Below are 16,181 nucleotides of genomic sequence, written 5' to 3' on the forward strand. Positions count from 1 at the left end.
GGGAAGAAAAAAAAAATATTTGAGTCCGCCCGCCCCCAAAAAAAAACTCACGATCCTTGTCTTCACTCAGCAGTAGGTATTTACAGGCAAGAAGCGTTAATGAGACTGGTGGGAAAGATGCAGTTTATAAAAGTGAGCATGTACATGCCATGAGCAGTACAGCAACTCTCTCAATTGCTAGGGTAGCTACCTCTTCTAATTTCAGCTGTCCTATACTCTTAAGTAGTCACAAACCTTTGTTTTCTAGTGCTCCATATTAAAACAAATTTTTCCCCAGTATGAAAGAGTTAATAAACGAATAAATCTGTTTTTAAAAGCATCTTCTGCAGTACTTGAGCAATTCTTTTAGTAAAAATGTGCTTGGAAATGCTCTCTTGTTTTTTCAAACAAAGACAGAAAGCCTTTAGAGTTCAGTGTGAAAAACCCCTAATTAAAATAATGAGGGATCCATCTCAAAAAGCCTTTTTGAATTTCTATGTAAATTATAACAGAAACTTACAAAAAAGTGACTGCCTGAAACAGGTTGGCAGAGCTACAGTTCACGTATCTTCTTCTCTACAGAAAAAAAAAACAATGACAAGACACAAACAAATGGAATGGACTTCCATTTTCCAGTTGTTTCACTGGGATTGTGGGAGTTTAAGATAAAAAATTTTAATTTTAATTACAAGCCAGTATGTTCAAAGAAATTAGGATGTCTAACTAAGGTGATATAAATGAGAACTAACGGACACACAGAAAATATTAAAGGGTATATTCATTTAATTTTCATTAGAATTAATATAGAAATATATGCATCTTTGTAAGAACTACATACCTTTTATTCAGATAAAGACATACAATGAGCAAAGTATGATTCTGTACTGATGCTGAGAAACAAAGAATGAACACTTAAAGGTTACGGTCATTTCATAATTGTGTCTACAGCAATTAAAACAGCTTGTATATTAGCAGTTTAATGAATCAGGACATTAATGTTACGTAGTCTACAAAGTGTTTTAATCATTGCTTCTGAAGTAATTGAAGTTTCTGTTTTCTGAAGTTCTTCACTACTGTGGTAGATGATAGAGCAATTCACAGTTTGGCATAATCTTTCAGGATTGTTTCCAGTTTCTGGCTCAGCATGATGTTCCCCTTCACTTTTAGTTTACCAGAAAAGAATGCCTACAAAAAGCAAAGAAAGGAAAAAGTGTATTCAACTGCACAATTCAAAGAATTGCTATCACCAAACAAAAAGCCAAAGAAAGTTGTGGTTGTTTAATGCTTATGTGAAAGCCTTCAGTGAGCAATTCCTACTGGTTTGGGATTTTTAAAAGAAACACAATCTAAGATCCAACTTAATGGCATCCAGAATCACCATTTTCAATCTAGAGCGCTGGAAAGACCTAATTTACCAACCAGAAAAGAAAGCAAAACCAAGCCAAACAAACAAAAATTTAGTGGCCTCCATTTCTTTCCCAAGTATAGTACAGAAAACGTAATCTGGTATAAGCCAAACTTCTTTGCAGAAGCTGACAAAAACTCTGCAGATGCACAAAAATAAAGCTCCCAGTCTTCTCTTCCCTATGCAAGTTCACATATCCTTGTCTTACCAAAAGAAAAAGACATCCAGTTGTTCAAATCTGTAACAATTCCAAACGGGAACTTTCACAATACACACGCATGCATATTCTGAAGAAATGTAATGGCTTTATACATAGCATATTGCAACATACAAAAAATAGACAATACAGAGAATAGATTTTGTTGTATTTGCAGAATCAGAGATCAATGAATATTTTCACTGAAACGCTGGTACATCGCATTCATATTGTCACTTGTTCAAAGAGCTACATACACTGTTTCAACCTAGTTCTTTTTTCTTTTAAACTCATTTTGCTTTGCTGTGGTTTTGCAATTTGAGAGCTCTTTGAAAGTTCTCAAAACAACACGCTTTTGCATAGTTCCATTAACTTGAAATACATTCAATCAAGGAAAAGAGAGACAACAGAGAATAGATGCACAGAGCTCCTTTAAATGAAAAATTCACAGAAACTCCAAGAAAATACTAATGCCTAAGAACAGATAATATGCCTAAAATTGCAATCATTGTTTTCTAGCTTTCTGGAGATGACACGTCAACATCTTGGTTATGCCCTATTCCTGCCATACATAGAGAGTCACAAAGGTTTTTACTTATGCGGTATGTAGGACTTAAACATTTGCCACCAACATTAGTCTCCATTTTTAAAAACAAAGTCCCCAACAACTTCTGCTTGGGATCAAAGAAAAGAAACTGTTTGATACAGAATAAGCTGATTAAACTTTTCATTTCCTCAAGCTTTAATCTGTAAGCTGACGTTAAATTTGTGAGAGTTTAATTTATTTTTACACAAGGCATTTCTATACTGGTAAAATTTGTAGTTTTAAGCAGTTGATTACCCCAAGAAGTTGAAAGTACCAACTTAAGAAAGTAGTCTTTCTTAAATGTTTCCCTTAAAAACTACCTAATTTGGGTGAAGTTTGCCCAGTTTCAATGTATCTGCATTCATTCACTGACAGTGATTTTTCTTTACAGCAGTAGTGGCAGTAAATCAAAGCACTGCAACAAATACCAACTTCCTGTAACACAACCAATCAAAACAGCCTGAGTGGCAAAACTGATGAACCCTAACCTTGCAAATCATATTGTGAAGTGCCAGAAAACAAACTAAAAAATAACTTTGTACTGCTAGGCTTTATTTATGTCATTTGAGATATCTTTGTCTTCGTTAGAAGTAAAGATGGCATAAATTCTTTACCATGCCTTCTGACTAATTTAGTACAAGGTTATATGTGCTTATACGTAATTTGAATCTGGTTTGCACTGCCAAACATCCAGAGTTGAGTGTTTTGGAATGCAAACAGTCATGATCCAGAACTGAACTAAAGTAAACAGTAATTTCCCAAGCAAGTGAGTACATCCATGACACAAAGGTTTTACCTTTTGCGGGTTGGTCTTTTGTTGCACCACATCCATAAAATCCTGGTCTGAGAGAGTGAAGGTAGTATCAGCAGAACTTCTTGCGGGTCCTTGATACACAGCCCCAGAGCCATTCTTCAAATCAATTGCTGAGAAAGAGCAGCAAAGACAGTTTTAGTTCAAAATAAAGATGAAATTCTCAGTTTAAAGAACACTCCCCTCTGTACTTATACTTACTGGATACTTACAAAGTATACTTACTGGATACTTCCAAAGTATGCAGTCTAAACATAAACATCAAACTAAGTTACGAAGAAAATGGGAATTGTTGCTTTTTTTTTTTTTTTTTTAAATCTTCTTCTTTAATGAAAGAAAATAAAAGATTAGGGAAAAAAAAAAAAAAGATCTATTCCAGTACTGTTTGTACCTGTGGTGTTCTAGCAACAGTTAATCATGCACGGATAGTAACAAGTACTTTCATCCTCTAGGTTAGGAGGTAAGCAATTAAATAGTAGTAAATCCAAAATTCAAACTCTTTTAAGAAAGTAGAGATTAAGAAAGTTTGTAGTTGATTTTTTAGAGCAGGTAAGACAGGCCAGAACAGATACTCAAAAATATAGTTGTTAACAAATCCATACCTCAGTCACAAGCACAGAGTTTTATAGAAATGTAAGTGAGAACAATCCCTACATCACCTGGAAAAAAACTGTCCTTTCATTGTTACGAATCGACAAAACTTAGATATCAGCACGGCACTACCCTTCTCCAAGATCACTGATGTTTCTGCAGCTCAGACGTTAGTCTTCAGAAAAAAAAAAAAAAACAGCCTAACTTTCCTAATAATTTCCAGTGTCTGCTTCTTCAACAACTATGCTAGATTCAACTTTTGATATTCAAATAGAAACCTATACTTGTGTCTCTCCTTAAAGCATGTTTTTAAACAGCTAGTGGAGTCCCCCAGGGCTCAGTGCTGGGGCCGGTCCTCTTTAATATCTTTATCGATGACCTGGATGAGGGGATTGAGTGCACCCTCAGTAAGTTTGCAGACGACACCAAGTTAGGTGCGTGTGTCGATCTGCTCGAGGGAAGGAAGGCTCTGCAGGAGGATCTGGATAGGCTGGACCGATGGGCTGAGGCCAACTGTATGAAGTTCAACAAGGCCAAGTGCCAGGTCCTACACCTGGGGCGTAACAACCCCAAGCAGCGCTACAGGCTGGGAGATGAGTGGTTGGAAAGCTGCCTGGCCGAGAAGGACCTGGGAATACTGGTTGATAGGCAGCTGAACATGAGCCAGCAGTGTGCTCAGGTGGCCAAGAAGGCCAACAACATCCTGGCTTGCATAAGAAGCAGTGTGGCCAGCAGGTCTAGGGAGGTGATTGTCCCCCTTTACTCGGCTCTGGTGAGGCCGCACCTCGACTACTGTGTTCAGTTTTGGGCCCCTCGCTACAAGAAGGACATGGAGGTGCTCGAGAGAGTCCAGAGAAGGGCGACGAAGCTGGTGAGGGGTCTGGAGAACAAGTCTTACGAGGAGCGGCTGAGGGAGCTGGGCTTGTTTAGCCTGGAGAAGAGGAGGCTCAGGGGAGACCTCATCGCTCTCTATAGGTACCTTAAGGAGGCTGTAGAGAGGTGGGGGTTGGTCTGTTCTCCCACGTGCCTGGTGACAGGATGAGGGGGAATGGGCTAAAGTTGCGCCAGCGGAGGTTTAGGTTGGATGTTAGGAAGAACTTCTTTACTGAAAGGGTTGTTAGGCATTGGAATGGACTGCCCAGGGAGGTGGTTGAGTCACCATCCCTGGAGGTCTTTAAAAGACGTTTAGATGTAGCCTTTAGTGATATGGTTTAGTGGAGGACTTGTTAGGGTTAGGACAGAGGCTGGACTAGATGATCTTGGAGGTCTCTTCCAACCTAGACGATTCTGTGATTCTGTGAAAGTCACCTTTTTAAAGAGCACTCTAGTGGTCAAATGTTTTAAACAACTCTTATGGTTACTGTAATTTTGTAGCTGGGTCAAAAATCATGCACATTGGTTTTAATAATTTCATTGTCATCAATATAATTTAACACAGTATGGGAGAAGTTTGTTAGTAGTTTGGATGAGAACTTTAGTAGATGAAAGGAAAAAAGAATTTATATATATCAAGGCAGGAAAATACCCATTTAAAGTAAAACAGAGACAATTGCTCAATACTAAAACATCTCTTGGAGGAATAAAAAAATGGATTATTATGAAAGTTTTCAGTGAAATCTCAGCTTTCTGGTTAGTTCTAAAAGCCTTGTAGAGACAACCTAGCTAATGGGGAGGGGAATTTACAGCAAGGACTGACATTTTGAAATTCTTGCAAACAGCACAAAACACTTAACAGTTAAGAGTCAAAAGAAACAACGAGTGCAAATAATGCAAAACCTTCATATTAGCAGTGAAGTTTGAGGATTTTAAATTAGCATCCTATATTCAGAGAAATGAATGTGGTAGCTTTCAAATACATGGTAGCATTTTCCATATTTTGCCCAACAGGCAATGTAGCACATTGTGCTTGGTGGAAAGAACATTTAAAGCCTTGCCAAACATCTGTCGTTCTTTTCTGGAACGCCAAAAATTCTCCTAAGTGCCTGGAGCTTCAGAGTGTTATTTTCCCACACCAAGTGGCCCGCCAAAATAATCTATTACAAGGCTAACACTATCCAGTATTGTGTCATTTGTTTAGAAGAATATTTTGACAGGATGTGCTCTGCCAACTCTCTCAGATTTTGCAAATACCCAGCATTTCCCTTTGCACCTTTTCCTTTTGGCCCCCTCTTTTTTAAGCACAAAACAAGATCATTACCAAAGGACATGACATCTCTAATCACAGACTTAAGATTGCCAAACAGTTTCTTTTAGTTGCCAAATTTTAAGACACTTGTCTAATGGTGGAGATTCATTTCTGCATAAACTGCCTCATGCTTATTTTTTTCAAGTAATATTTCTGAAAGGTTAAGGTGAACTAAACAGATTGACAATAGCTTTTTTCTGTCTGATGCAGTTAAGCCTTTCAATTTTTGAAATCTCTTCTAAGTAATATTTAGCCAGTTATAATAAAACTAGAAAGAGAATTGAGTGTACAATCCTGTTCAGTGAGAAAAGTGACGTAACAGATAATTGTTATCCACTTCATTTTAAGGTGAACTGTAATTTTAGGGATTGGTTTAATGGACATCACTAACTTGACAGTAAGAAAAGAAAAAAGATTACTGAGCACAAGATGAACAATCTGCATGTCCATCATAAAAAGAACTATATCATATCAGTAGTTAAGATATCACTGTCCAAGTTACAAATAAACCTAAGTAACACTGTAGACTTTGATGACCTCTTGAAAATCATGTATGTATTTTTTGTTTTATTTCTGTACTCTTCACAGCTAGTGAAACAAAACAGATGAGTCCTGCTTCTTGCCAGATCACCTTCCCCTACACATATGCCAGAAAAAAAAAGTTCTTAAATATTTTGGTTGTGAAGCTTCACAGTATTCATGTGATGAAAATTTGCTAAAGAAAAAAAGAGCAAAAAATGTTTGCAAGTGATTAGGGCCACTACAGTTTTCCTGTACCTTCTGTGATTGTGGGTAAGAGCTGTGTAACATCCCTTTAATCCCAAACACCTACTATATAGTCTAGCATCATAAGTAAGCCTTTAAACGTCGCTCCCATGGGTTACTCAGGTCCAGACTAGTACGAAGCTTCACAGGGGATAACAACTCCTAAGGTTAACCAGCCTTAACTGACAAGGAGCTCTTAAAATATATCTCTACTCAAACACTAGCAGTGTGATGAACCATATCAATGTAACCTAAGTGAGCTCAGTTTGAGCCACACAAAAAGCACTGATCAGCAAGCCCTGCTGTCCTGAGTTGAGCTCAACTGGCTGCCAGGTGCCCACCCAGCTGCTTTCTCACTCCTCCTCCACAGCAGGACAAGGGAAGAAAATACGAAAAAGCTTGTGGGTTGAGATAAGGACATACCATTCACCAATTACTATCATTGGCAAAACAGACTTGACTTGGTGAAGATTAATTTTATTTATTGCCAATTAAAATTTGGGTAGGATAGCGAGAAACAAAATCCCAACAAAAAACACTTTCATCCTCCCAGGCTCAACCTCACTCCCGACTCTGAGCAGTGCTGGGGGATGGAGAATAGGGGTTGTGGTCTCTGATTCTCCTTCCACCTCACTCTTCTCCCCTGTATGTCCCCCAGGAGAACCTGCTCCAGTGTAGGTTCTCCACAGGCCACAGCCTCCTTCAGGGTACATCCACCTGCTGTGGCATGGGGTCCTCCACAGGCTGCAGGGTGCAAATCTGCTCTGCCAGGGTACGCCATGGGCTGCAGGACAACAACCTGCTTCACCATGGTCTTCTCCACAGACTGCAGGGGAATCTCCATTCCAATACCAGAACACTTCTTCCCCCTTCTGCTTCAATGACATTGGTGTCTACAAAACCATGAGTCCCGTTTTGTGCTTCACTATGCATGCTCTAAATTCTTGGTTGTCCCTACCTTTCCCAGATTCTTCCAGAAGGGACGCCAGATGCTGAAAACGCCTGACATAACATCTCGTAAGACACAACAGACCCTCTTCTCCTCTACTAAGCACCGGCTGGAAAAGCAGTTTTGATATATCTCATCAACTATATGGATTAATCAGTCTCATCATTGTGAAGTTGAGAAGACATGAAATTAGAGTTAAAAAATTGTGACTCAGGAAATTCTAAGAACTCTGAATAAAATACATAATCCATTATTGCAAGCCCTGTTCTCCTCTACTTCACATCCAAATCTCAAGGACGCTGTTTATCAATCCACATCTAAAATTAATTGTAAACTCTCCAAGCACAAGTATGTCTGTAAATACTGCATGATCATGGTACCAAGCATAAAATTATATTTAATCACATCAAATCCTTAATCCATCTCAAATTAAAACATGTTACTTTTTTTTTTTTTTTTTTTTTAAAGAGGAGCTATCAAATATTATGTTCTTTTCTAGAAACATGAAAACCATGATTTCCATTTCCACTTCATTCTTTTAAGAAGTATCACTATATCTGCTACGGAAGACGCAAAAAGAAAAAAAAATAATCACAGCATCCACAAAAGAAGAACTCTGTAACAACCAATACTACCTTTTTTGTGACGGATCATCTCCTGTTACTTGACATGTTTCCCCACCACCACCTTGTCCGCTTCCTTTCTTTTAAGCTTGTTAAGAAACTAAGTGTTCCTTTCTGGTGAACACTGATCAAAACAACGATATACATCGGTACTTTGAAGAGGGGAAATAAATTCATTCCTTACAGACAGGGAAAACTACCCCCAGAATTTTGCCTGTTCACTTTTTTGCAGGAAAAAAAAAGGTATTAGAAACACGTATAATCATTTTTCTCATTTCCCAACATATATCCAGATTAGAATATTCAGATCACAACTGAGACTACAGCACCAACGTGCAGACAAGTGAACATAAACTAGCAATGAAAGAAATAAGCTGAACGCCAGAGCAGATTCCAACCATCAGAGCAGAACATTTCTAGCTTTCCAAAAGGATTTAAGACCAGAGGGTGCCTTATTGTAAAGTGTACCTTTATGAGACAAAGTCAAACACTACAGCTGTCTGATGCAGCAGGAAATGGACTTGACACAAGCCTCCCGTATGTCTGTTGCTAGAGCTACCATCTCATCACTGCAACTTGCATGCTGCAGTACCAGTGCAGCAGCCAGCTTGATAGTAATTGGTGTGTCTATGTCAGTGCTTAAACAGTTCCTCAGGTTGCCGGTGGCCTTGGTAGGTCAAGCAGCTCTCACACTGCCAGACCAGCGCCACAGCTGCTAGCAACAGCTGAAGATGTCTCAGGTGACGGCTTTTCCCCTAGCCATTACACAGCTGACTTCATCCATTCAAAAAAATGAAAGTCTGATAAACAAGCATGGTACTCCTCAATATTGCATGCACACAATTTAAATGAAACTTAAAGCTGAAGTCCCTTTTTAAAATCAACTAGTTTCTCAAACATAAAATTTCAGTATTGCACACCTAGTGGAAAAACAGAATTAAACAGTTTCAGGGGATTAAGCAGTAGCCATCTTTCAAATTTTGTTTTTAATTGCATACATAAATGTTACATTAAGGTAATAAAACACCTATGAATTATTATCCTCCATAAGATTGTCTTGTCAGGGTAATAATAAAAAAGCCCAAAATGACATACAAAAACTCCATACAGTTCAATAGCAAGTAGTCCAAAAGCTAGAGAGTCTGTGATTTGTGGTATGAGTTTTGCCTTGCTTTTTAAGACTGCCCTACCACCCTTAGGAGAAAGCTATCAAGGGGTCAAGACTTTGTGTGTGTCTTTTTGATGTTGTTTTTTGTTTTGTTTGTTTTTAAATTCTGCCTCACAGAGGATAAGTAACTGCAATACAAGGCTCAAAGCAAATGGAACTAAGTGTCACCCACTCTTCATTGCCCAGAGTCACTCATGTCATAAATTATTAAGCAATTTCCCAGTGAATTCAGTGGCATTCACAATCAAACACACATAATGATTTCTCCGCAGTTCTTCTACAAAAGTTTTATTTTTCCAAGAACTGGAAAGGAACAGAAGTATTTTCTGCCTTCAGCAGTGCCTTCAGAAGCATGATGAAAAGCAACAGAAGGGGAAAATCCTGACTATTGTTCTAGAGAGCCATTAACTATCAGCCAATAAATCTCAGTGGCTATGTCTTCTCTCTAAGGAAAGAGAACTTGAAATTAAGTAGCTTAGCTCTAAACAAAGATAAATATTTTATAAGTACTGAAAACAACAGAGGCAATCGTTGTACAGTAATAAATATGCAGGAGAGACCAAAGCATACTTTAGGTACTAAAGCTAGCCGGAGAAGCTGAAGTCAAAGCTGTGGGGTCTCTAATGAGAATTCTGTTTAAAAAACAGATCCAGCACTGCTAAGCTTATGGTCTTGATACTGTCAAAATCTATATTGATTTGTGTCCATTTTTAGCATCCTCTTAAATTAGAGCAGCTTGTTTCTTTAAAGAAAAAAACACTAATTAAGATCAAATGTCAACGTATACAGTTCAACATTTTTCAAATACTGAATGAGCTATCCAAAATTTCATATCCTCTGTACAAGATCAGTGTTTCTATATCCATAGTTTCACACATCTACAGAAAGCTAAACAAAAGTAAAGGTCACTGCTGATTAAACAGACTAGTGTTACTAATATTACTACTATCATCATAAGTGCCTCCATAACAACAGAGTTCACAAATCCTATTTAATTTAAAGTAATAAACAATAATCTTGTCTTACTGTGCAGAATAGAGATCAAAAGGCTACAGTCACAATTAAAACACTAAAAGCAAATATAAATTAAAAGTTGGGAAACACTAGAATGACTGCCTAGATGAGGAAGGATTTTACAGCAGTCCATAATACTGATTTTACAGCAGTCCATAATACTGCTGCTTTCTCTCATCTGCTTCCCTCCCACGCTCCTCACAGATCTGGAAAGCTCAAGGACATTAGCAGAAGATGCTGGAGCTACAATTATCAAGAGAGACATCAATGAGCTGCAGGGCCCAGATTGTTTCTAGCACTGTCACTTGCTGCAGTTTTCACAACAACACTAAGCTGTGCAAAAGCTACAAGTCAAAAGATCAGAAGACAAACCAGTACAACTAGGTAACACATTTAATAAAGGAAAGAGCCTAGCAGGTAGCCCAAGAGTACCATAAGCACTACTTGTAAGGTCCTAGGAGGCCCTTAGAAGTAGAGGCTTAAAAAGAAGATAGATAATGAAATAATTAGCAATAACTCAAAGCTTACAATAAAACAAAAAACTCTCCCAAATTAATCCACCTCCTGACATTTCAGTTGTTCCAATTATAGTATGTCAAGAACTCTAAACACAGAGTGAAGGAGTATGCAATATTCACCTACAAGAACCAAATTCTAAATTAATTTTAATTTCATATTTTTCTCTGCTTTTATGTCATGGGATGTCGATCTCAAAAGAACAATTTTACTTTAAGAATGAGATTTCAAAATTATTATAAGCTAAATTAGCATAATGTTTAGAAAACTGATTTACAATTAGTTTACACAGAAGATCAACTAAAAAACCACTGGGCCAAATTCAAATGTAGTTTAGAGAAGTGAAATTCTATGGACGAAATTGACTAACATAGAAAATAAAACTTTTGAATGCTTGTCTCTGTTTAGCTTTGTTTTTTTAATTATGTTGTGGTTTAACCTGCAAAGCAACTAAGCATCATACAGCAGTTTGCTTACTTCCCTATCACATCCACAACAGTGGGATGGAGGGAAAGAATAATCATGGGTTTTAGAAAGTTTAGTAACTTCCATTATTGAATATTACCTGACATCCTTGTTACTTGTGTATTCAGTAAACAGTCAGATTTTTAGTAGATTCATCTACTACTTAAAGCTTATTTTCAATATACCACTTGAATTAGAAGAAGTATAACTAATCTTGCTTCATTAAAAAAATGCATCAGGACATTATACAAAAGCTATGACTTACTCCATTGCATTGCTGTTTTTCCATCTTTAGTTATGTCCCACTGGAATATGGCATTTACTTTCTTTACCAATTCATTTCCAATCTCTTTGACACGACGGCCTATTTCTTCAAACACAAGGTCACTCTGCAGCCCTGCAGTCTTAAAAAAGAGAGTATGAAGAATTTAAAATTGAAAGCTCTGTTCAAAACGGAAAAAAATATGACTATCAGTTCAAGCATTGTGTCCAGAAAAGTCTCTATTGCAGAATTATTAAGAGTAATTGAGATGTCTTCCACCACATATAATTACTTATAGCAATTGTCAGCATTAAAGAGTACATTCGAGCAGAAAATGCTTCATGGACTTGAGAATTATTTCAACTCTTGCTTTTACAGTTTTTGTCATTTATCACTGTAATTTAAGATAAGCTTTATAATTAGGGTTCCTTAGCAGTTTCTAAATTGTCCTTTATTCCACTTAGAGGATAACCATTGCCACTTTTTCCAGACTGAATAGCATGTTAGTTTTTAGAACATAAAAGATGTTTTCACCAGTATGTTACTTTAATAGAATGCGAAAGATTTTCAGAGGCTGCACTATGAACACAGTCAGAATTCAGCGCATCACAGAACTCTTATCAATTAAGAGCAGGAACAGTTACATTCACATTTTTAACTTTTCCAAACATGTAATGTTTTGCAAGTCTTTCATTGCTTTACTTCAATTAATGGATAAAATACTATGCTTCAGGAAGCTATATCAGTGATATTCTTCATCCAACTGGAATTGAAGCAAAGAAGTTCTCATAGCTTTATTTTTTCTGCTGTACCTACCCATCCATACACCTGGATGTAGTACTCCTCACACTTCAATTTTGTCATCTCCACAGTTAAGGTTAACAAACGCTTTCCATGATATAACATGGTTTCCGGTGACATCTAAATTTGCCAACCTACACTCACTCAGATAGGTTTCCCCTGGTGGACGACTGCCTTAGACAGTCAGACTTCTGCCAAAGCACCTTAATTTCTCAGAGTAAGCTTAAATTAAAAAAAAAAAATCTCATCTTAATATTAATTTATTAATATTAATATTAAATAAACCCATGTAATTATTTCACTGAAAAGTTCTAATGCTTAAATGTTTCAATCTCAAACATAGATTTGGCAACAGTTCAGAATGTCAGAGGACTAAATACAACCAGTGAAAAGAAACAGGTTCCAGGAATATATCACAAGCTTTATATGAATGTCGCTATCTCAGTATTTCATAAAGTTCAATGCATTAAAGTTTCATCTCATCCTTTGCAGACAAAAATCAATGGAGCAAACAAACAAATAAATAAATAAAATAATTTTATTAGGGCAATGTACTGTGCACCCTCAAGACCATGTTAAGAACTCTGAAAATCCTCAGCACTGCATGTGCAATTTTGTCTTTTGAGGCAAGTCCAGTACCCCATCTGTGTGTAACTGATGACAATTTACACACACACACACTACAAAGTGCAGTGTGTTAGGTGACATGCATAAACAGTACTCAGAGTCTTGTTTCAAAATAATTCAAATAACAAAACTGCTCTTTTCTGTGAGTACACCATTTCATTTTCACATATTCTTTTCTTCACTTTACAGCTCAACTGGTATGAAGCATTTCAAACTGCATCATCTATTCTGTATATCCTAAAATGTTAGTGTTTTTTTCTCCCCAAAATAGATCCATGAGCTCCTAGACAAATAAACGAAGTGTGTGTTCACCTTTCTGAATTCACACTCATTTAATTATTGTGAATAAGATGATAATTTTTTTTGCAAAAATAAAGCTTAACCATGCTGCTTTAAAAATCAAGGCTTCTGTTGCTTCCCCCTACCTTCAAAGGCTCCCGAGCAAAAGGCTTATCGATGGCTGAAGTTATATCCACATAGCCCCCTGCGATAGCAATGTCTCCAGTCTCTTTGACCTGTGATAGGGGAAAAATTACATTTAAGAGGTAATTAATTGGCAAAAAATCACTAGAAGGAGCGTTCTTTACATTTTAAACTCAGAGATTAAGAAAGCAAAATATAAAGGTTCCAGGGAAAAAAAGAAAAATAACCATGAATGCATTGTAAGGCAAATTAGTAATAATACCATTTGCAAAAATCTCTGTAAATGAAACAACTAACTGCTTCTTGATAAATTATTCCAAAAAATATTGAAATTTTTCTGTTTAAAAAGTTATCTAAAAACTTCATGTATCTGAAAAATTATCTCATCTGTTATAAATTAACTGTTAATGTTACTTCCCAAATAGCTCTGATGAAAACACACTTCTAAAATGTTTTTCCTTGATGGACATATGAAGTTGACAAGGGTTCATCTACAGTTTCAGTATCTCTAGGCATCTTACACTGCAACTTACATTACAAACGATTTTATAAACACCGTAAGATCAGAAAGATTGCAAGGAGAAAGGAGGAAGAATATCTGCATTCCTTTCAGTTTTATTTTTTGAAATGGTTCAGTCAGAGAAGAAACTGGATTTCATTTTGGCACTGTGTCTTTAAAGGGGACTGACATACAAACCATTTTGACCATTTGAGAGCAAACAAGGCAGCAGCAAAATGATTCACTGACAATGCTACAGGTTACATGATAAATAGAAGAATAATATGCAAAATCATACCCTAGCTTATCACAAGTGAAATTAACACAAAAAGACTGTCTGTATATTAAAGACCACGCAAGCCTAGCCTAACAGCTTGTCACCACCATCACACTTCAGGCAGTGCTGAAAATGGATTTAAACCACCATATCAAAGTTAAATGCATACTTTTAGTTTGATTTAACCTGTGTGGGCTACAAGTACAGATAGCTTAATTGTTGACTAACCTAAGCTACAATAAGAAGAAAAAAAACACCTTTGCATAACTGCTTTGAGCGAAACAGCTGTTGAAACAACATGGTTTTCTATAATCCTGCTAAGCACCATAGTTTGTCTTCAAACTGTTATTCCACAATGAAGCTTGCTAAAAAATCTGTACGAAAATCTCCCAAAACTCTGCATATAATGCTAATATTAAACCAAGCACAGCAACAAATCCAGCCTCTGAACACAGCAAAGCAACCTATTCTGTTTACAGATTTCAAAGGGCTGGGACGCATACCATGAATACCGTTTAGACTGTACGTGCAAATCCTCAAAAGTAAACATGAGGTCTAGAAATTCTCTCAGGACTGAGTGGTAGTAGCTTTTAAATATAACTACAAGCCTCCACATTTCTAGTACTGCAGCTATGTAGTAACTCCAAACCTCATTTGAGGGACCAAACTGTCCTGTTTACTGACTACTAGTAAGTTGAGATGGAGAGTTTGTACGTAGCAGCCCTGACGTTATCAGCATTCTGAAATTGTATAGCCGCTAGCACTCATCAGGTCTGCAAACAAAATTTACCTTCATCAGTCAACATCTATTCCTCAAATCTATATCCCTGTGGAAATGGTCATCCTACGTCTTTGTGATGATTCCCCTCATTCAATTTTGCCTGCCTAATCCTCACTTTAGCTGCAAGTGTCTGGCTACTCACTGATAAACAGCTTGTCTGCATTTTTACAGATGGGTAGCAAAACTTTGGCTACCCAAAGCAACGTAGACTGCATCTGCATAAACCAATGCATACTGAAAAATACCAGTGGCAAATCACAGTTTAAGAAAATGCTAGTGCTATAGCATGCTACAACCGAAAAAAATGACAATTTACTTTTCACCTCTACCTGAAGTATTTTCTCCTACCAATGGTATTTTCTACTATTATAGGACACTCACACAAAATGCTAACAACAAAACCAAAGAAAATTGTGTAATATAAAAAGTGAATTTATAGAAGAGTAAGATCCGTTTTATTGTACTTAATATGCTTAGCTGCTATGAAACTGCTGTTATTAAGCAAGCTCATCTACGTAGATGCAGCTGAAATATAACTAAATTTAATCTACACTTTTAGAAGTTCACCTTCATTAACTAACAATCAACAGTTCATTTATGTTAGCTAAATAAATGTTAAAAAAACGATGCAAGCACAAGGTTAAAATTAACTACAGAAAACAAATACAAACTATACTGGTTTGAGAATGACTTTTTTTTTTTTTTTTTTTGCTTTTCCACAGTAGACAAACACTGAAAACATAATACAATGAAATGAGTTCTGCTAACTATTTAATATAAGGAGAACAGGAAGTCCTATAACAATGCTTTTGATATTTTACTGGAATCTTTGTGAAACAATGAGATAAGTAAAAATATTCATAAATAATTAAGAATATTCATTTTTATTAATTTCATTTCTTTCCAGAACCTTCCTCAATGGTGTGTTTCATGAGCTGCTTTTTTCACTTCCCATCATATCCACAATCTTTTACACAACCCATGCGTTTCACAAAAGTCACAGTGGTGATCACATTCTGACCTTGGTCTGAAAATGGATTCTATCTCCTTCCTTCCACATTTCTGTTTGTAAAGTCTGCCCTGGAATGACTGGCTTTGCAAAGCGAACCTTAAAAAAAGAAAAAAAAGATATGTCAAAAAAGATGTGTCATACAAAGCTTAAAAGCACAGGCGCTACTAAAATGAGAAAAAGAAAAGAGAAAATGAGTCAACTAGCGATGCAAAATATCTAAATATTTAAGTAGACATACTAGATAGA

At 36.7% G+C, this 16,181-nt stretch overlaps 1 protein-coding gene across 1 annotated transcript in view; it reads right to left on the bottom strand.

Moving 5' to 3' along the window:
- Nucleotides 1-744: 744 nt before the first annotated feature.
- The window catches only part of HSD17B4 (hydroxysteroid 17-beta dehydrogenase 4), a 64,583-nt gene continuing 49,146 nt past the window's right edge, over nt 745-16,181 (bottom strand). The window contains exons 20-24 of the mRNA XM_080573577.1: nt 15,945-16,031; nt 13,369-13,458; nt 11,519-11,657; nt 2,963-3,090; nt 745-1,164 (exon numbers count right to left, since the gene is read on the bottom strand). Coding sequence (XP_080429703.1) covers nt 1,075-1,164; nt 2,963-3,090; nt 11,519-11,657; nt 13,369-13,458; nt 15,945-16,031 — 534 coding nt within the window. The 3' untranslated portion in view covers nt 745-1,074. The remainder of the gene's footprint in view (nt 1,165-2,962; nt 3,091-11,518; nt 11,658-13,368; nt 13,459-15,944; nt 16,032-16,181) is intronic.

This window comes from Anser brachyrhynchus (assembly GCF_964034855.1).
Source record: "Anser brachyrhynchus genome assembly, chromosome: Z".
NCBI classification, from domain to species: domain Eukaryota; kingdom Metazoa; phylum Chordata; class Aves; order Anseriformes; family Anatidae; genus Anser; species Anser brachyrhynchus.